At 35.5% G+C, this 21125-nt stretch overlaps 1 protein-coding gene across 4 annotated transcripts in view; it reads left to right on the forward strand.

The window, feature by feature from the left end:
• The first annotated feature begins 8110 nt into the window (after positions 1-8110).
• FIGN (fidgetin, microtubule severing factor) overlaps positions 8111-21125 on the forward strand; it is a 146053-nt gene continuing 133038 nt past the window's right edge. For 2 of the 4 annotated variants that reach the window (XM_060177802.1, XM_060177801.1), the window contains exons 1-2: positions 8111-8752; positions 9519-9688. Coding sequence is in view for 1 of the 4 variants with exons in the window: in XM_060177801.1 (XP_060033784.1) it covers positions 9664-9688 (25 nt within the window). In the remaining 3 variants the exon portion in view is untranslated. Of the gene's footprint in view, positions 8753-9518; positions 9689-14284; positions 15969-21125 lie in introns of those variants that run through there. The other 2 variants (XR_009545947.1, XM_060177803.1) reach the window with 2 other exon arrangements.

Here is a 21125-nt window from a genome sequence, read left to right on the forward strand (position 1 = left end):
CAGGAGACCAAAATATATTCCTCCTGCATCATATTTGATCTACAAAATACCCCTATCTACACCCAAAGATTCTTTCTGGTCTTCTCTAACTACTATTCTACTAACATACATTTCACCCTGTTGTCTTCCAGCTAAGAATTAGATTGTTATATAATTATGACACTTTATTGGAAAAAAAAAGAAGCATGATATTTATCTTAGTCATGGGAAGTACAAAAATAAATTATATTCATAGAACTAGAATCCATAGTCCCCCTACTCAATATAATACAAGTTTGCCATTTTTGAAAACTGTTATAGCCATAATAACAAAGGCAAATCTATTGGAAAAGGACATTTTAGATAGCAGACAGATTATATTTAAGTATACCTTTATCTTACTACATTTGTACTTATGCTAATGAGGACTATGACTGAGATTGCTGTCTATTTCTTTGTTCTACATGATTCAGTAATCCCTTTTCATATCTATTGCCTCCTAATAGAGTCTCAAAAGGGGGTACTTTTGAATCTAGTCAGCCAGCACATCAGGTCACTTGATAATGCTTGGCCTGGCAGGTGTCCAAAGTAGAGAAAATTTAATATTCCACATGTCTTCACACTGATGATGACTGTGAAGTGTGGTGGAACATTTGTATATCAGTAAGAAGGAGAGACAGAGAAGAAAAATGTCAAGAAATGAAAATGAAACTTCCTCTCTGGGAAGGAAAAAAAAAAAAACAGTACTTAGTGTCCTCAGAAGTATTTTACTTTTCTTCTTTTGAATTAAAAACTACACATGGCTTGTGGCCTTAAGGAGAGAAGCACAGGAACAAGGCTGCTTTTGTACTCTATTAAGGTTGAGATTAAAATCCCTACTGATAAACTGAACATTCTTTAAAAGTGACCAGAAGCAAACAGTGTCTGTTTGCTGCTACTTTATTACAAAGACACCACTGAGAATAGCTAAGAATATACTATTTGATCTTTAACAGGTTGACCAAATGATTGCAGTTGGCTCCAGTACATGAGATGCTTTCTTCAAATTATTGTTTCTAGTTGTAAACCTTTATAATATCTCAGAATGAATTATGTATGTATTTCATGTTTTCTTTTCTGTTATCAGCCTTGATGTTCTCATTTCAAGTTTCACCCTAGCCTCCTAATAATGCAATATTGAGGCCATTCAGACACTAATTATGCCTCCGTGGCTTTTTTGAAATGACTAAATCAGCATCAGTTCTATAATTATCATTAGCAAGTTTGTATCAGTAGCTCACATCACTTGAAAAGCTCAACTTAAATGATTTGTGAACATACTCATCTAATACATTGAGCAGTACAGATATACGCAGGTGCAGACATATGGTTTTATGTAAAATAGAAAATTTGTGCATGTATACTGTATGAAATGTATATTTCAGTGCACTATTAAAACATCATGTCTATAGTCTAAAATATTAAATCAGGTAGAGATACTCAAGTACCTATGTTTTAAAAGTCTTGTTGGGATGAACAGTGTAAGAAAATAGAAAACTACTACTCATACTTAAGGCTACATCTGATGCCTTCCTTGTTTTCAGACTGTTCAAATAGGAATCAGGCAAAATGATTGACAGGAAGACGTATCCAAATGCAATTCTTCTATATTTTCATTGTTTCTCTTCCTGAATTATTGATATCTCCAGTAGTCATTTGCCATAAAAACAAATCATGGTATACATGGTAAGTACTTCCTTGAATGCAGCACTTTTTTATTTAAAAAGCATTTACATTATACTATGCTTATAATTTAATAAAATGGCAAATTGGTGGGGGAAATAGCTATGACAAAATAAAAACATATTGCATTTTGAAGTCTTAATTGTGTGACTATATATACTACATGGAAAAAGTGTTAAAAGATAAAAACACATACCCTAAAATGGAAAACAATGCCAATTTCTTTGTATTCCTAAAAAAAAGTAAAGGCTTGCCTTAAATAGGGAACTCTGATAAGATTTTTCTGTATTTAGGTCTATTTAGCAATAGTGGGAAACACATCAAAAGCTAAGCTATTGTACTTTCCAGTAACAATCTTTCTTTTTTCTTTTCTTCTTTTTTTCTTCACACCACCTAATACTAGATCCTTGTTTTGCACAAAAAGCTTGTGCCAGGCTGTAGTATTTTATGACCTACATTATTACCCTCTGGGTAGTGAAATGATGGCGCCAAACTAATTATTGCTTTGTCTAATTTTAAATCCAGGTCTATAGAGATTAACAGCTTGCACATTAATTCAAAGCACCAACAGCCCACCTAACCTAATGCCATTTTAAATGAGTTAAAAATCCTGTTTAAGGGACTCCAATACACCTTAAATTAAGGAAATGTTCATCTATATTTTTATTTTTGTATATAAAAATAAAATTCACTTTGCTGATCATGTTTGCTAAAACAGACTCGGGAGGAACTTTTTTTTTCTTTCTTTTTTTAATCTTCAGGCATTACTTCTCTTGACAATGAAATACCTGCTAAGCTAAGAGCAAGGTCTGAGGAGAACTAATTTTAAAGTGGTAGCAGTGGTAGGGAGTGGGTGGCAAAATAATTAGAATAATGATTATGTTCAGGATGAGGAAAAAATAGCATTCAATTCCTATGTATTCTTTCTTTATATCTTTGACATTAAATTAATGCCTTTAAACACTGACATTTTGCAGTGCTACCAATGAATGCATAGTATTGAACAATTAATACAAATAGAGTCTGTAAATATGCACACATGTATGTATTACACATATATGTATGTGTATAGCTATAGACATAAAACTATATACATAGATACAGATATATAGATATAGCTATAAATCTATCAGGGCAGGATATCAATAAAACCTATCATTATGATAACTTCCCAGCTAGACTACCCATTTCCAGTTCTATTTAGCTTTATCTCTCTTCTTTTAAAATTATTTTTATTTTACTTACTCACTTTTTGAATAGAGATAGAGATAAGTTGAGGTGGAAGAGGTAGAGGGGGAGAAAGAAAGAGAGACACCTACAACACTGCTTTACCATTTGTGAAGATTTCCCCCTGTGGGTATGGGGGGAGGGCTTGAACTCAGGTACTTGTGCATGATAACATGTAATCTTCCAGTGTATCACCATCTGGCTCTTCCCCTTCCCTGCCTGATTAAAGCAAAACAACATCATAACCTGCTTCCCACTAAAGCTTTCCTGTTTCTTTTCTCTCTACCTTTCTTTCTGTGCCCACTTTCACTGCAAGTCAATTTGTTAATTTCTTCAGTAAGTATTTATTCAGGATTGTCACCATTTTAAGCACTGGGGGAAATAAAAAGAAATACAAGTTATATTAATGTTTATATTGGTTGCCTGTAGTAAAAAAAAAAAAACTGTGATCTAACAAAAAAAAGGGCAAATACGTACAGAGCTTTTAAATGATATGCAGGTGTGCGAGAGAGAGAGAGAGAGAAGAAGAAGAAGAAGAAGAAGAAGAACAACAACAATAACAACAACAAGAGGTGAGCAGAGGAGAGAGAGGGAGAGATAGAGAGAGAGAGAGAGAGAGAGAGAGAGAGAGAGAGAGAGAAAGAGAGAGAAAGAGGTGATTGGTGGGATAGATACTAATGTACCTTTTGGAAGACTGGAAAGTCTCCTTACAGGAGTTAAGTGTTGAGAGTCTTAAGGAAATCAGCCCACTAATAAGGAGGGGAAAAATAAATTTAAATGAAGAACAAGGTATAAAATAGATAAGCATCAATACAGTGTTTTTTTTTTTTTTTTTAGCCCCCCCCCCCGGTTTTGTTTTTTTAATTAGATCTTGAAGACCAAGAATTCAGAGGCCAGGAAAACTGTCTACTCCTTCATAAAAGAACCCATGTCTTCTTCTGGACAAAACCACTTTATGAGTCACTTCCACCAATCCATCTGAACCGTATTATCTAGTCTCATCCATAAAATGTTAATGTCTGCTTTCCATAAATTCTCTGAAATTAACTGCAGCCATGCTCAGACTGTACTTTCTAAATGAAACTAGGAATCAGGCAAAACCAGAGGTTGAAACAGATGAAGAGTACTATTATTTGGAGAGGGAATCAGAAAGCCCCAAGTTAAGAAAAGAAAATATTTTTGCATAACTAAGATGCTTTCTCAACTGAACCATTCAATAGCATCTCCAGTTGTCTCTTCACTGTAGAATTAAATTACAGAGAACATCAGTAGATCACTCTAATAGCACCTGAAAGTACCTGTATTTAAGCTAGAATATTTATTTATTTATTTATTCCCTTTTGTTGCCCTTGATGTTTTATTGTTGTGTTGTAGTCATTGATGTCGTTGTTGTTGGATAGGACAGAGAGAAATGGAGAGAGGAGGGGAAGATAGAGAGGGGGAGAGAAAGATAGACACCTGTAGACTTGCTTCACTGCTTGTGAAGCGACTCCCCTGCAGTTGGGGAGCCAAGGGCTCGAATTGGGATCCTTAGTCTGGTCCTTGTGCTTTGTGCCACCTGTACTTAACCCACTGCGCTACAGCCTGACTCCCTTAAGCAAGAATTTAATGGAAGCAGCCAAAATCATTGTGCCAGTAATTTGTATTATTGTGGGACTTACTTTTGATATTTTGGAACAATATAACAAAAAAATGTGGGGGCCAGGTGGTGGTTCACCTGGTTAAGTGCACATATTACCATGCATAAGGACCAGGTTTAAGCCCCTGGCCCCCACCTGCGAGGAAAAGCTTCACAGGGAGTGAAGTAGTGTTGCAGGTGTTTCTCTGTCTTTCTGTACTTTCAGATAAAATAAAGGGGTGAAGTAAAAAAAAAAAAAGTCAGATCTCATCAACAGTCCTAGTATGTTTTATTTTGAAGCCTTATAGTGTGAAAGATAACAATATTAGCTTAATGTCTTACCCGTCACTATTTTAGTTAGAAAAAAAATTTAAGATTTAATTAGATTCTCATGACAAGACATACAAAAAGGTTTTTTTTTTTTTTTTTTTTTTTGGCTTTAAGACATGTTACACTCAGTCACCCTCTTTTCTATGCCTAGCTTTTCCTCATTTGTCCCTTGCCCTTCCTTCTCCTTTCACATAGGTAAAGCACTTGTCTGTGACTAACCTGGTCAAATTATCCTTGGTGCAGTGAAGACAATCATACAGTCAACTGCAAGATCACATTCAATATCACCTTACTCATATCTTTACTCTTCACATTTATTTTCGCTTACATGTGATTTTAAAAGAAAGGACAGGAAAACGTAGTGAAATTCTTCCCTTCCAAATAGTTCAACACACACACACCACTCTACTGAAGGAAACAAGAATAATTTTACTCTTGTTTTTCTTAAAAATACCACATTGTGTACTATATTGGTCTTCTACACATTCAGTAAACATTGAGAATATAAGAAAGAAGCAATGAGATTAATGCAGTTGGAAAAAATTAGTCCAATCAGCTTTGCTCCATATTAACTTATCAACTTTCTTTAGATTCTCAGTTTCTTATTCCCTTTGTATTGCACAAAAGAAGTTTCATTAAACAAATTACATAGGTATCACTACATTAGGAAATATTTCTTTCGATGGAAGTTTTAAAAGCAAATGTAGACAAAATATGATTGCTCAAATATTTTTAAACATGCCATACTAGTCAAAAATTTTATTAAAATGGCAAAAATTATAAGTATTGTGCTAATTTACCAACAAAAAATGAATAACTGAATAAAGTTTCACCATACTTACAAAGGTAAATAATTGCAGAAAAGCAGCTTTTAGCCATTCTTAAAATAACTAATGATACTATTAGCCATACAAACTTCATAATGTTTATTCTGTTAAGTAAAGTTGTTTTCCCTGGAGTATATGTAATTTTGGACAATTTTGAAATTTTGTGCAAATGCATGTAGTACTTTTTAAAATATCTTTTTCTTTGTTTCCTGAGTTTATTATATTCATCTGTATGCCTAAGGATGTATTTTCAAACATGTATTTGAAATGAAAATATAATGGAATTGAAAAATATACTATTATCTATTAATAAACTCTTACCAGAATTTTTTCCTTCTCATTTTAAAAATAAGATGTGTGTGTGTGTGTGTGTGTGTGTGTGTGTGTGTGTGTGTGTGTGTGTGTGTGTCTGGTGTGGGGGAGTGTTGTAGGGCATTGGGAATGAATTGCTTAATTTGAACATTAAAATACGTTGCTTTTTGACTAAGTAGGCATTCCTTTATTTACTTATTTATTTACTCAGTATTTTAGTCTTCTTGAAATACTATAAGCCCAATATTTGAAATTTAGTGTGAAAAGTTGATGAAGCAAACAAGAAAAGGATAGTTTTGCTTGATCTACACAGAGCATATGCTTTGTGTCCAGAAGACTAGCTGAAACTGTGTGTGTGTGCGTGTGCGTGCATGCGTGCGTGTGTGTGTGTGTGTTAAATTCATCTGTGAAACACACACACACACACAGACAACAACAATCGACAACTTTTTGCAATATTATTTCTTTAAATGACTTCTATAAGTACAGGTGTTTCAATGTTCTTCAATACACCAGGATAAAGTTTTTCTGTTTTAAAAGATTGACAAAAAAAAAGTGCATAGAAAGATCAAATTTATTCCAAAGGAAGTATCACTTTTAGAAATATTTGATAACATTTTGAATCACACTTTTTGTCTTTTTATTACTATCATCAGCCTAGATTTAATTAAAATAATTTTCCATTCACACTGTATTAGCTAAGTGCATCTGCTCAAAGACTATTCATTCAAAAGTAGAAGTATCACAAAAGGAGAATGAAATTATTTTCAAACTGTATTTTGAGTATATTTTCAAAACTGCATTTTACCATCTGGAGAGCCACAATTCAGTCTCCTACAACTAAAGTTGAAGAGCACAGGAAAATGCCTTTTTAGGAGGGTCGGCTCTAAACCAATGCATTTTCTATTCCAACAGGCAAAGGTAACATTTTCAGCTTGATGAACTCCTAGTTGAATGTATAATCTGCTTCTTTCAGTCTGTACTTAGTTGACGCATAAAGGACTGCATGTCCACCAGGCCCAAGTATAAACTTACCATTTGTCAATTAAAGTCATATTTAAAGAAAAAGAAAAGAAATTATTACCCCCCTCTTTCTCATTATAATTCCTAAAGAACTTTGCAGAGCACATTATCTGGTAGACATCATGATCAAATGTTATTGTTTGCTTTATTATCTCAGTTGGATGGTTGGCTAGTCTAGAATGAAATAGGTTGAGGGCAATACTTGCAGCCTAGAAGTCTGAATGAGGTTCCCATTCAAATGATCCTGGTTGTTTGGGGGTGGGGCGGGGTGATTAGTAAACCAACTGAGCTTATACTGCATAGTAAGCGTCTGGATGCAGCACATTTACATCTAACAAGAGACCCCAGAAAACGTGTGTGTGTTTCTTAAACCTTATGTTCCGAACAAAAGGCTATCTCAGCAACAGACAATCAGCACTGCATTGCTCCCTGGGATGCGAGCAACACACTCAACTGAACATTTCATTCTTCCTCAGCTCCCAGCACCACAAAGCCCCTACTCTCTTCCCACTCCTGCCTCCTCAGATTGCTCCACAGAAGGGGGTTGGGAAAGCAGAAGCCTAAGGTCTACCTGCTCCCCAGCAGCTGGCACCAGGGCCCCCCAGGCGCTTCCAGAGCTGCCTGGGGAGGTAGAGAGGGGGGCCTGGGATCCTACACCTAGACACTTAGGATTTTATTTAGTCACACGGATGCGGGGGAAGGGTCCTGGCTTGATTCGAATTTCCCCCTAAGTTGCCTCTTGTTGACAGATAAAGTAATTTTCCTGCCGGTGCTGGGGGTCCAAGGGAGAGTGTTGGTGAGGACCTAGGTTCTCGCAGCCAGCTCTGGTCTAAGCAAGGAGTTTGGGTGGGGGAAGCGGTGTGGAAGGGTGGTGGGAACACAGCTATCCAAAGGGTCAGGCGCGGCTAGGGTGGGAGCTGCAGGCCGGCCAGGCCAGCAGTGCGGCCCTGTGCAGGGCCTCCGAGGGTGATCGGGCAGCGCCAGGGCTAGCTCCACACGCGTGGGAAAGAAAGGCTCCTTCTTCCCAAGGGATCGCTCCCTTTCCCCAGGCAGGGCCGCTAGAGTACGGGCAGGGAGAACACCGGGTCCCCGCACGCTTAATCATGACCTCCGGGCCCTCTCCGGGCCGCGTAAGCGCGTTTCCGAGGCTGGGCGGCCGCCGCTGCCCTGGCCGTATAACATGACCCGAGCGGCCGGCCGGCCAGCGCGGTGCGGCCATTGAGCCCTCCCTGCCCATGAATCTCTGGCGTGTCTCTAGCTCGCTCGCCCGCCGCCTCCCGCCTCCCTTTCTCCCCCTCCAGCTCCGCGGGCTCCGCGCGCCTCTCCCTCTCCCTCCTGGTCCTCCTGCTGCCCGTCTCTCTCCACTGCCCGCCTCTCGCCACTGCCTCCCGTCTCCTCTCCCTCACGGCAGGCTCGTTCTCTTTCTCCCTCTTGCCTTTGAAAACTGATCTTTGGCTCTTAGTGTGAAAGTGATTTGAATTTGGCTCGGCGGCGCTCTGCGCCTGCGCCCAGCCTCTGGCATGCTGGCTCCTTCCAAGCAGCTGTTTTGGGTTTGAAATTCCAACATGGCAGAGGCTGCAGTCCGTCTTCCCTTCAAAAACTTGGAATGATTTCAAATCATAGGCACCTTCACTTAACCCTAGCTTCCATTCATCAGCAAACACAGCGGATCGATGCTACGCTAACCTATTGGGCTTTCGCTCCGCACGTTCAGGTAAGAGGAGCTTCGTAGTTTTCTACCATCTGTTTAAATTTGTTTTTGTTTGTTTAATTTTTAAAGAACAGAAATAAACCCAAGACCTGTAATAAAAAGAGATCTTTAAGTTGTGCCGTAAACATTAAATTTAACTTGCACTCGCTCCTATTCCGTACGCCAACCTGCTGTCTAATTTCTCCGTATAAAGTAGCCCTGAAACATTATAATGCACATTTTTGCTGCTTAATCATTGTAACAATAGTATGGGATTAAGAGTTCGCGATTGCAAGATTTTCGTATTTCGCTATATTGGGCTTACTTATTACTATATTTTTACTTTAAAAATAAAACGTAAGAAAGCGGAGCCATAGGGTGGGGCTAGACTTTCTTTGGGAACTTACTTCTAAGTAAATAAGAAGTGTAAATAAGAATCTTGCACACAGAAAAGTTGAGGTTAAATTACAGTGTCGTGGCTGGGGGAACGTGAAAATGTCACAAGATCGGTTGTAGAAAAATGTAAGCACATCATCTTGAAGGGGGTACAGCGTGGTGGGCGTATTGTTGGCAAGGAACGGGAGAGAAAGATGTATAATTTAATGGTATATACAATCCACTGATCCTATTACCGTCCTCCCCGGAGCTCTTGTTAGTTTCAATGGGAGTGAGTGAAATTGACATGGACTTGCATTCCTGGTCATGTGCTTTTTTTCCTTTCTTTCTTCTCCTGTGATCTGAGATCCCCTTTTTGTTGATGTTGCTTTCCCCCTTAATTATATGCATGTAGGTTAAATGAATACCTGACGAAAGGGCCCACGTTTCAAGGCAGTGACATTTGATAGCTGAGAGGAAAAGTGGCTTTAATGAAAAGCAACCTTTGGAATTCCTGCTTGTGAGAAATCCAATTCAGCTTTTTGTGCTGCCAGCAAGAAATGATCAGTAGCACCAGTGTTTATGGTATGTCAGTTTTGGAATTTACTTCCTTTGCATCTAAATAGGAAAGACAAATTAAATATAATAGAAACATTGAAGACTGCTTGGGAAGCAGATGCTCATGACAATTTTTTCTTTTTAATGTATATTTTAATCTGTCAAAATGCTTGTTTGCCTTTGCTATCACTTGTTTGTTTCAGTTTTGATTAATAGATTACTGGAGTTCACTTTATCAGTTTTAGTTGTAATCACAAAGTTGCATGTTGCTAGTATTGTACTATATAACTGCTGAAATCAAATGGTATGTCAATTAGTTAAACTCAGTGTGGGTTTTTTTTTGGGGGGGAGGATTCTGGGTGAAGAGGCAAGAGGGTGGGAGTGTGGGGCAAGATTGCTTACTAATGAAAGTATATGTGTGTACATATGTGCATTTGTATACGCAGACAGGATTATTATTTTCCCCCTCAATCTACTAATGTTGTTTGATTATTCTCTAGATGATTACACTTTGTGGAGTGATCTATTCTGGATCTAATTTTTTTTTAAATTTTTTTGAGTGAGAGAAGAGGTATCTTTTACAGTAAAATAAAAATATATTTTAATTGTTTATTGTCTTTTAAGGAGCACTGGTAGTTTCTTTCTTTTTTTTTTTTTTTTTTCCTTGCCATTCACTTGCCTGCCTGTCAAGGTTTTTTTTGTTTTGTTTTGTTTTTTTACTTTTAACCTGTGACAGAATTGAATAATCAGGCACTGAAATTGACTTTGTTAGTAACCAATCTTTTCTCTTTCTTTCTTAAAAATGAAAGCTCAGATAAATGGAGTGAGAGGGTGTTTTCAATGGCTCTTGTAACCATGCCATGCGTACACTTTTTTTGATGTTCAATTAAAACCAAATCAACAACAACAAAAAGATGTTAAAAAAGTATTTCACATAAGCAAAGTACAGCTCCACTTTAAGCTGTTTATCTTGTTTCATTTACTGCTCCACTACTGCATTCACCCTGGAAAGAGAGATTATGAAAAAAAAAGAAATAGCAGTGGGGCAAAGCTGCGGAGGTCTGTAATGTGGCCTTGGTTACTGCTCTCTCAAAACACAAATGTGAATACAAGGAAAGGGACTACAAGAGCCCTAGCGCGACATACACTTCTGGTTGGACTCTAGTGACTATTGAGCTAAACACACAGCGCTCCTACATGATAGGAATGATTTGATTGAATTTTGCATTTGGAACTTGTTGACTTTGAAGCGATCAATAAGACGACTGTTTATTTTAGATGCACATAATTTGCCCCGAGAAATGTTTTAAGGAGGAGAGAGCACAGCTTTTTTCCCCCGGAGCTGTTGGAGCGAATGGGATTGCCAGATGGGCGATTTCCCTCTGTGATGTTAAAGCTGTAATATATATTCAGAGCAGATTGGGCTGCTGCCTGTGATGAGGAGGATATTACATTTATAAATTTTAAATCGGAGCTTGGACAATGTGCTGAGAACAGAAATTGGATGGTTTGAGTGTTCACCGTATTGATACTTCAATGTGATTTCTGGTAGTAGTAATAATAATCATTACAATAATATGTGAAAACACAGTGGGATAGGTAATCATATAATTCATGACATTTAATAGCAGATTTAAGTGTGTAAATTGCCCCCCACCTGTCTCTGCTACTATTAAGTAATACTCACATAATTTATTTCCTTTTGTGTTTAAGTGACCAATGTGCAAATGATGTTCACTTAGGAGCTTAGTTATCATACACTAGAATTCTAAGGAGGAAAAGTTTATATAAATAAATCTGAAAAATAGACACACATGCACATACTTCAATAGCTCCTATTTTGTGATTCTATTATTCTGATTATTTTTAGATTTTTCCTCTTATGTGTGGCCTAGAGGAACCAGAACTACAGACCTAAAAGGGTGGAAAGTGGGCAAAAAAGCTCACACTCTGGCAGCTCTGCTGTTGCAAATTAAAAGTGTGTTGTGGTCAGGAAATGAAAGCTACAATGTCTCTTTTGAACAAGTCGTTTATCAAGGGAAACATCTATCAGGGACTGCCTTGTCACATTGATCCTCTTAAAGTTTGGTCTGAGGTGGAAACTACTTTGATGCTTTTGATCCTAAATTTAATACAACAGACAAAAAGTTAGAATAATTTGACCAGAATAAATTAAAATAATATTTCCTGGAGCTAACAACATCTATCTATCAATATTGTAATATGTGTGTAGTTTTCTGGGCATAACAGTTGAAAAGTTGAAGGGAAAACCCCAACCATTATAAATTAATGGTTATAAGTCTGTCTATTTGTCTGTCTGTCTATATTAGTTATAGTCTCTTGGTTCACACAGACATTTTGAAGTTAATTTTTTTAAAGAGAAAATTATTTTCCAACATTTTTTTAAAATAATATACAGTACCAGAGTTTTCAATCATTCAGATGGTAGCTACCCTCTTCTTTCATTCTGTCTTATTTCCTGTCTTCATTATATCTATGACATATCAGCTTTTATTCAGGGGATACTTTTTTCCCCCTTCTGTAAAATCATTTCCTAAAACATGCCTACATCACCTCTATTGTTTTTCTTAAGCCTGCATGTGGATGATTATCAATATTAACTACATGAACTCTCATGCTCTTTCAAAGAATCTTTCACAAATTTGTTCTGAATTGCAGCTTAAAAATTTAGGTAGGTAACAGATGAAACATGCCATGTATTCTTGAGTCTGGATATGTTGCATTCAAACTGTTAATGATATTGTTAAGAAAATTATGAAGTTCTTTCCCTCCCTCCCTCCCTCCCTCCCTCCCTCCCTTCCTTCCTTCCTTCCTTCCTTCCTTCCTTCCTTCCTTCCTTCCTTCCTTTCTTCCTTCCTTTCTTCCCTTCTCTCTCTCTTTGTTTTCTTCCTCTCTTTCCTGAAAGCAATTAAAAGCAACCTGTTTCTTTGGGAAGGCAAAAAAGTATTTCTATTTGAAGTAGCTTTTGGATACTTATCTTTTACTACAGTGACTGCCTGCTATTTCTTATGTGTGTACCAACAACAAGGCTGATGGTGGGAGTTTTGGGAAGTGTAATACTTGCTAATTAATCATGTCTGAAATGAAAGAATCATAGCAGGGTAATAAAGTCTTATTGTTGTTTTCCTGGAAGAGGTTAAGGCTTCTGTTTGGAAGCAGTTTATGTGAGTTGACTTGCTTTTTTCTTCTCTTATAAAGACAATTTATAGAGTCTCTTTGGAATTAATTCAAGATATTTTTTTTCTTTTTGTAAACAGAGTATTTTTCTTTCTTCTGTTATTCAGTGAGATACTTGAAATTGTCTCTGTTATCTTTGGAGTGAAGTCATGAGGGTCTTTTCCTTTCTTTCTTTCTTTCTTTCTTTCTTTCTTCTTTTTAATGCTAAAGACTTCTTTGGCTGAGTTTCTAATACTTTTCTCCTAGAAATAGAAAATCATTTTTATTGTTTTTATTCTCTTTAGATAGACACTTGACATTCTAAAATAGTTAAAATACTAGTCACATGAAAAGACAGATGAGAAATATCATTACAGTGATTTCTTTTTATTCTGAGTTGTGTCCTAGATTGTCATCTTTTATAAGTTAATTTTATGTATAGAAATAGATCCTGGAAGTTTAAGTGTCTCCAACACTTTTTAGAAATTTTATCTTAAAGTGAAGAAGGCTTTGCTAATAGCTCCCTTTTTTGTTTGTGTAAATGTTCATATATCTCAAATAATTGTTTAGCTAAGTGATCAGTTTTAATGATTCAAGTCAGCAGAATTGCTAGCTGGATTTGAAACAATTGCAAGCATTTATATTTCATACCTTTAGTTTGTTCTTAGAACCTCTGTATAACAGAAATGTTTGCTGTTTTGCTTTTAGTCAATATATACTTAAGTACAAATTTTGCATGCTAATTTTGTAAGGTATCACATTTAATATTATAAGGTTAATGCTTACAATTAACAGAAATTTAAATTGATTTTTAAATTTCTGATTTGGAGAAATTGTTCTGTGGAAATGTGTTGATAGAAACTACTGACTGATAAGACCATATATGTATAGGCTTCTGTGCTGTATTTCTTGAGTTATTGATAAGGCATTAAAAAAAAGACAGAAAGCATTGCAATACTTTCCCTCAATTAAAAAATAAAACATTCTCCTTTGGTTTATACAAGATCTGGTGTTTTATTATAATCAATTGAACTTAGAAATTATTTTTAGAATATTAGTTGGACTATGCATAAAGTACATTTTTTTTAACTATTAAAAGTGAAAGACATGGTTTTGGGGAAACCGCAAACAACTAACTATTTTGCAAGTTCTTTTTATAGTTGGATTTTTCTTTTTTTCTTTTTTATGCTTGGATTTTTATCAGTAATTTTTCATTTAACTTAATGATAGAGATTTCAGGCTTGGCTTTCTATGCTTGCTGATTACCAATCCTTTTGACATTTTTAATGCTTAGATTTAAATGGTAGTTTTTCTTGAGGGAAACTTACTGTAAGAAAAGCAGATAGGAGAAATAAGGACTGAGTGGGTAAGAATATTCTAAAAATAAATTGCACTGATAAGTTTGAAGCAAATCAAAAGCAGGTGGGTATGTTATATTTCCTTCAGACACTACTACAGATGCCTGCTCAGGAGATCTGCCTCTGCAAATTGTGTGCTTACAATACCTGTTGAGGAGTCTTTGCTAAGAAACTGAAGCCGCAGAAGAGATAGGTGCTGAGAAACCAGCCAAACAAGAGCTATCATATGCTGCTTTCTGTTAATAATATTTACATATTTTGTGCAACAAATCTGCTTGTTGTCTTGTTATTTGAATATTGACACTTTTGCTTAACATTACATATGGTGGGCTGTTGTTTCAGGGTATATTGGAAGCAACAAATTCAAAGGAGAGTTTCAATTCAGATGTATTTATGTTGAATATATGCATAAATGGGTATGTTTGATTATGTTTGAGCTACTGTGACTTTCACAAAGCATTAGGGTGTCGCTGCTTCCTATCCTTTTTGAAACTGATACATTCTGAGAGTAGAATGCATGAATTGCTATGTGAAGGCCCAAGGTTAAACTTTTTCCATTGTGCAACTCAGTTTGATTATCTATATTTTTGTACTGAAAAATAATTTTTCTTTTTCCTTTTAAGTGATTTTCTAATAGTATGGGCTCATTTGTTTTTTGTTGAGATTTGGTTCTTATTTTCACATCATGAAAATTTTATGGAAAATATTTATTAGAATTTAACTTAAATAAATACTTCTAATTTCATAATATATAATGTCAATATTTAAAAACATTTTTCTTCCCTGAATATATTAATACTATAATGCCTCATTGAGTTCATTTCCTGTGAATTTTGATTTCTGAGGGTAATTATATAGTTCTCCATTCCACTTGTAGCTCTGTTACTGGCAAAAGGAGTGAAACGTCTTGAATTTCATCTCCCCAAAAATCATTCTTAAAATCTATCAATTTGACTAATGTTCCCCTTATGTCAACTGAGTACTTATACAAGCAACTGACAATTGATTAAATGCCATATACATATGCAATGAAATTCATTTAAAAATGAATAACCTCCAGTTTTGTGCTTTGATTCATGAGGAAGTGTTTATAAAAGCACTAGCAGTCAAAATAAAAAGTTTAAAGTACTGTTATAGAATGCCATTGGCTTCTCAGTGTGGTAAACTTTTTGCTTTCATTTCTACTTATTATCTTTATTATCCCTATCCTTGTCAGTATTGCCAACTGAACCTAAGATCAGCTACCTGATTTCTGGGGTTTGATGCAAAATGAAATGTCGGCCACCTTGTTTAGAAATTAAGAATCCAAGATAGCAAAAGCAGATGATTAAACCCAGTGCAAGACATTTTTATATGCGTGTGGTAGAGGTGAGGGGGTGTTGTCTGTGCTCCTGCACAGGTCTCAGGGCAATAAAGTCATTCATGCCTTTAAAACACACACACACACACACACACACACACACACCAGCTTTGTGGAAGTCAGTGGGCTTTCTACCTGGAGGCAGATTATTCCACAATTTTTCCATGCCTCTCTGAGTGAAGATATATTAATGTAAGCTGAGTAAGAGTATCTGTGGGAAAATGGGCCATTGAATATGATCTGTTTTTCAATAGGTGAGTGGTTACTGAAATATTTACCTTTAATTCATATTGCCTTTTGCATGATATGTGCTCCCATATATCACATGAGTTTTTGTACAAATATTCTCAAGAGGAGCACTGTTTTAAAAATCTTTGCATATGTATTTCCAAGGCCCCAGGCATAAAACAACTGGATTCAGAAGATACAGTGAGATTTGTTAAAAGAATTTGAGATTTTCTCTGTTGTTATGCATACTACTGCTATCGTATCATTGTATTAGATATGAGTAAGATAAATATTTTCCATGTAGGTTTCTCAATTATCTAAAATATAGAAAATCATGACCAATAAGAAAAATAAAGGCACAACTCACTTGAGTGCCAATCAGGGAACAGGGTCAAACACAAACATAATTACCTTGTTATAATTGTACACTATTGATATTTTGACATTAGAGAGTGACTGTGGCTAAATAAACATGTGGTGACAGCTGTGCTAAAAGTGAAAAGTAACTCTTTCATTCAGTACCATTAACTTGGCAGCATGCTATATTCAAATTGTGAACTTGGTTTCAGAACCAGTTAGAATAGACCCCTTCTCCCTGAATGGTTTAATAGCCATCAATGACTCCAATTTGGTTTGAATATTCTGTATTGATAGACAAAATATCTGTTTTTTTTTTTTAACTTTGTAAGATTCTCCTAGATGAGGTCAATGCTTTATTGAGATAACCAATATTGAATTTTTAAGTCAAACACCTTTTTCAAATCCAAACAGATATCATGGAATGTCCAGCAAGTAATGGATCTGAGTGCACTTGATGTCATGCCATTTATTTTCAAAAGATATTTCTCACATCAGATGACTCTGCCAGAAAGGGGAATATCAAAGACCTTGGAAAAGTAACTATTCTTTTATATAACCCAATACTGGGGTGAAAGTGGGAGGCTTTAAAGATATTTCTCAGAAAGAAAAAAAATGAACTTATTTTGAATGTCTGGTTAAATTTTGTGGAGAGAAATACTATAGATGAGATCTTTTAAGAAGAAAAAAACTTTTCCCACTGTAATAACAAGGTATTGCTCTTTCAATTGATATATACTTTAATGAAAAGAAACTCAGAAATAACTATTACACTATTATAAATATACCCAACTAGCTAGGATCTTTAATCATCTTAAAAGAACTTAAGTACAAATCACAATGTATACTTTCTACTTTTTTATATAGTATAACTGATCTCCAGATTCCAAATATAATTTAAATCAGGTCTCTTCTTGTCACTGGGGAGGTAGTAAGCTTGTTGAGCACATTACTTGCATTGTATGAATCCCTGAGTTTGCTCCCTGGCCCTGCTTATGTTTTGCTCTGGTCTGTCCATGTACCTGCTTCTTTCATTCTATAAAAAAATATTTTCAAACATCAGAGCCTAGGGCCACACTGTAGTAGTGTGCTTGCTTTGTCATGGACATGACCCAATCTCAAGCCAGGCCCTAGCTCTACTATGTGTCTCTGTCTCTCTAATTCTGTCTCTGTCTTTCTACCTGAAAAACTTGGTTTGGAGCAGTGAAACTCTAGTGAAAACAGACAAAGATGAAAAAAATAAAAGAAAAAGAAGAGAGAAAGAAAGGAAGGAATAAAGAAAGGTAGGAAGATAGAATTGGAGCCCTGCTTTGTTATTTCTATTCTATTTAACTCTCAGAAGAATTTAGGAAAAAATGAGTAGTATGTAGCACAACTTTTTTTCTCTGTTACATTCCATTTATCTCATTTTCTACTTCAAATTTAAGTGTAGATTGCTAACTCCTTTTCTTAGATCATATATTTGAATGACGTTAAATTATACATTTTAATTAGATATGTCTTGTTGACTTTAATCTTATAAAGTAATTATTCTGAGTAGGATAAAATATTTCTTCACTTATGATTGAAGGTGGCTTCATTACTGTTCCCATTTAAGATAAACAAATACTATTACATAAACAGAGCACTATTATTCTTTTAAACTTAATAGTAATTTTGAATTTAAATATATGGATAGAGAAATAAGGATATGAATAAGACAGTCTTACTGTTTGTAAACTTGAAGTGCTTTTGATAAATTTTACTGCTAGGAGCTTCCTGAAGCTAAAGGAATCTTTCAAATAAAAATTACAGTTTTGATTATCTAAATGGAATATGCTCTAATGCATATGCACAGATACATTTCTTTGTGAAGGTATCAATGTCAGGGATGCTTTTGGTATTTCTTTATGAGTAATTAGGTTAACAGGGTTAGTTAGAAAATGTATCCTTTCCTGGAAAATGAAAAATTACATTCAAGCAAAGGTAAAAGAGTTGAACATAGTCATGACTTTAAGTACTTAAAAAGATCTTTTATGAGTCATTTTTAAGGAATAATACAGAATATGTAACTTGTTAAGAATAATAGTGATTTTTTACTTCTTAATGTATGTCTATGTTAAAAACTGATTTTTTTATTCATGAATTATAATTCTGGAGTCAATTTTGGACCAATTTTACAAAGATGTAAATCCTGTCTCCTTGCCTCTATCACAGTGTAGTACACTGGTGGCATCATATTTCTTTAAACAAGATATTTTCATGTGCATTATTCAGAAAAGCAAGACACATTTTTAAGGGGAATACTGATATGACTCAAATGTAGATATTGGGACCCCAAATCACTTAAATCCTTGTCTAGAAGAGAAAAATATATCTGCCCTGGAATTTAATATGCTTACAAGAGCAGTGCTTTTTCCTTATGAGTCAATTTTATAATATACTGGGAATACTGGAACTACCCTTTAATTTGAAAAATACATTCTATTTAACTAAGATTATCAGTCAAATAATAATGAATTTACTTGTAATATAGCAGTATTAAAGAGTCTTATGTGGATAGAGAAATTTAGATTGAACTAAGGTCATTCTAGAAAAAATCATGCATTCATAATTACTACACAGAGTTTTCGAACCTAGATGTGACATCTCTATCAGTTAAATAAATGTAAGCTGTTGAAGTATGAAGAAGAATCTGATAGTGAAAGTGCTCCTTATGCTTTGCTTTTCACTAAGTTCTCAATGACGTACAATACATTAATGCTTGTTCTGTTTATTTTTTATTGTTTATTGTCAAAGTAAATAGAGCTTGCAGTGCAACTATTTTATTTTGTTTATTTTTAGGAATACCCAGTTAGAAGAGTACAGCATGTGGTATAGTTTATTTATACTTATGAGCAAAAGTTCATCATCTTATGCCAATATAATACTATTCTCCAGAAGTCCATTTTTTAAAAAACACTTTAAACTTTTAAAATATTTATTTATTTTCCCTTTTGTTACCCTTGTTGTTTTTCATTGTTGTAGTTATTATTGTTGTTGTCGCTGTTGGATAGGACATAGAGAAATGTAGAGAGGAGGGGAAGACAGAGAAGGAGAGACAAAGATAGACACCTGCAGACCTGCTTCACCACTTGTGAAGCAACTTTCCTACAGGTGGGGAGGCGGGGGCTCGAACTGGGATCCTTACTCTGGTCGTTGCGCTTTGCGCCACGTATGCTTAACCTGCTGTGCTACCGCCAGACTCCCCAGAAGTCCATTCTACCATGTCTAAATGCTGCTGTTACCAAGCAATCATCTGAGAGGTGTTGCTGATATATAATGGTATTGAAACTGTCTATCTAATATATATATATATTTACATTTGTCCATAATTTTTCAACCACCAGCCCTGTGATCAGTAGGGTCTAGGAGAATGCTTCTACCCAGTTTACTATAAACCACCATGAACCAGAGCTGAGATGTGCAAGCTTTTGCAAGCTCACAAGGAATTTTGCTGTCTTATCTAGCCTACTGCTGTAGGCTTACTCTACCTGTGCATGTATTTTACTCTACCTATGCATGTATTTGCTTTTTATTTGTTTGTTTCATATTTTTGGTAGAGCTGATTATAATGTGGCCATTTCATGTGAGCCACTGGAATGTCACACTTTTATTATGAGGAGGTAATTCAGATTGATTAAGTGGATACTTGAATGTATAGTGAAAGAAAATTCTAGCAGTATCTATTGGCAGGGACAAAATACCCTAGTTGATGAAAGAGAACTTGTAGGAATAAAGGAAACAGCTGAAGAGTAAAGGCATTAGAGAGTTTGTTGAGGAAAGCTAAAGAAAAGGGGCTGTTTTTCATGGGAAGATTGCTAAAAAATGAAATGTTAATTTGTATACTTTTGGAAAAATATATTTAATATCGCTTCAGGGGATATTAAATTACAAAATATAAATTACAAGAGTAGACATATTTCTTTTAGCCAAGTTTGTTGATACATTTAACTTCTGTTATGTAAATGGTAACCATGTAACTCAGTAACTAAACTGAAAAGAACAGACTTTCAAAGCCCTGTGAAATCATATGATCAATTTTTTGTTTGTTTTCAGTTGTCTTGCTGGGGCTTCACTGCTCCAGGCAACTTCATCAGTTAGAAAAACAAGGAGAGACAGAAAGGAAAAAGGAAAGATACCACAGCAGCAATACTTCCTCTCAGTGCAGTGGGGGCTCAACTTGAACCTAGATCAAGTACAAAATAAAGTAGTCACCCTTCCACCCTTCACGTGAGCTCACTCCCTAGCATTGACAAGTTTCTTTTAAACTCCTACAGCGATTCTAATATAAACTTATAATTGAGGGCTGAGTTATGCAATATACAATGGTTATGCAAGAGGATTTCATGACTAAGCTCCAAGATCCCAGGTTCAGTCCCCAGGACCATCTTAAACCAGAGTTGAGATGTGCTCTGGTCTTTTGCTATGTCTTTCTCTCTGCAATTCTCTCTCAATAAAGTAAGTAAAAAAAAAAATAATAATAATAATAATAATTTAGAAAATGAAGTTAGAGTTGAGAACTACTTATCTGAACAACAAAATCTCCCATGAATTTAAAAAAAAAATTCATCCTGACTCATTTGATTCGTAGTCATAGTACTAGGCATCTATTCCAAACTGAAGAATATAGCAAAAATATATACTCTTTAATAATATGAATGGTCTCTGTATGGTTAAAGCGCAACAGCAGTCTGAAGAATTTTTAAAACATGAATGCCTTTTTGGTACGCATATTTTCAAAGAATAGTAATGGTAAATTTCGTATTTTTTTTTTAAATTTAAGAAAGGATTAATTAACAAAACCATAGGGTAGGAGGGGTACAATTCCACACAATTCCCACCACCCAATCTCCATAACCCACCCCCTCCCCAGTAGCTTTCCCATTCTCTATCCCTCTGAGCATGGACCCAGGGTCATTGAGGGTTGCAGAAGGTAGAAGGTCTGGCTTCTGTAATTGCTTCC

This window comes from Erinaceus europaeus, chromosome 18, assembly GCF_950295315.1.
Source record: "Erinaceus europaeus chromosome 18, mEriEur2.1, whole genome shotgun sequence".
Classification (NCBI taxonomy): domain Eukaryota; kingdom Metazoa; phylum Chordata; class Mammalia; order Eulipotyphla; family Erinaceidae; genus Erinaceus; species Erinaceus europaeus.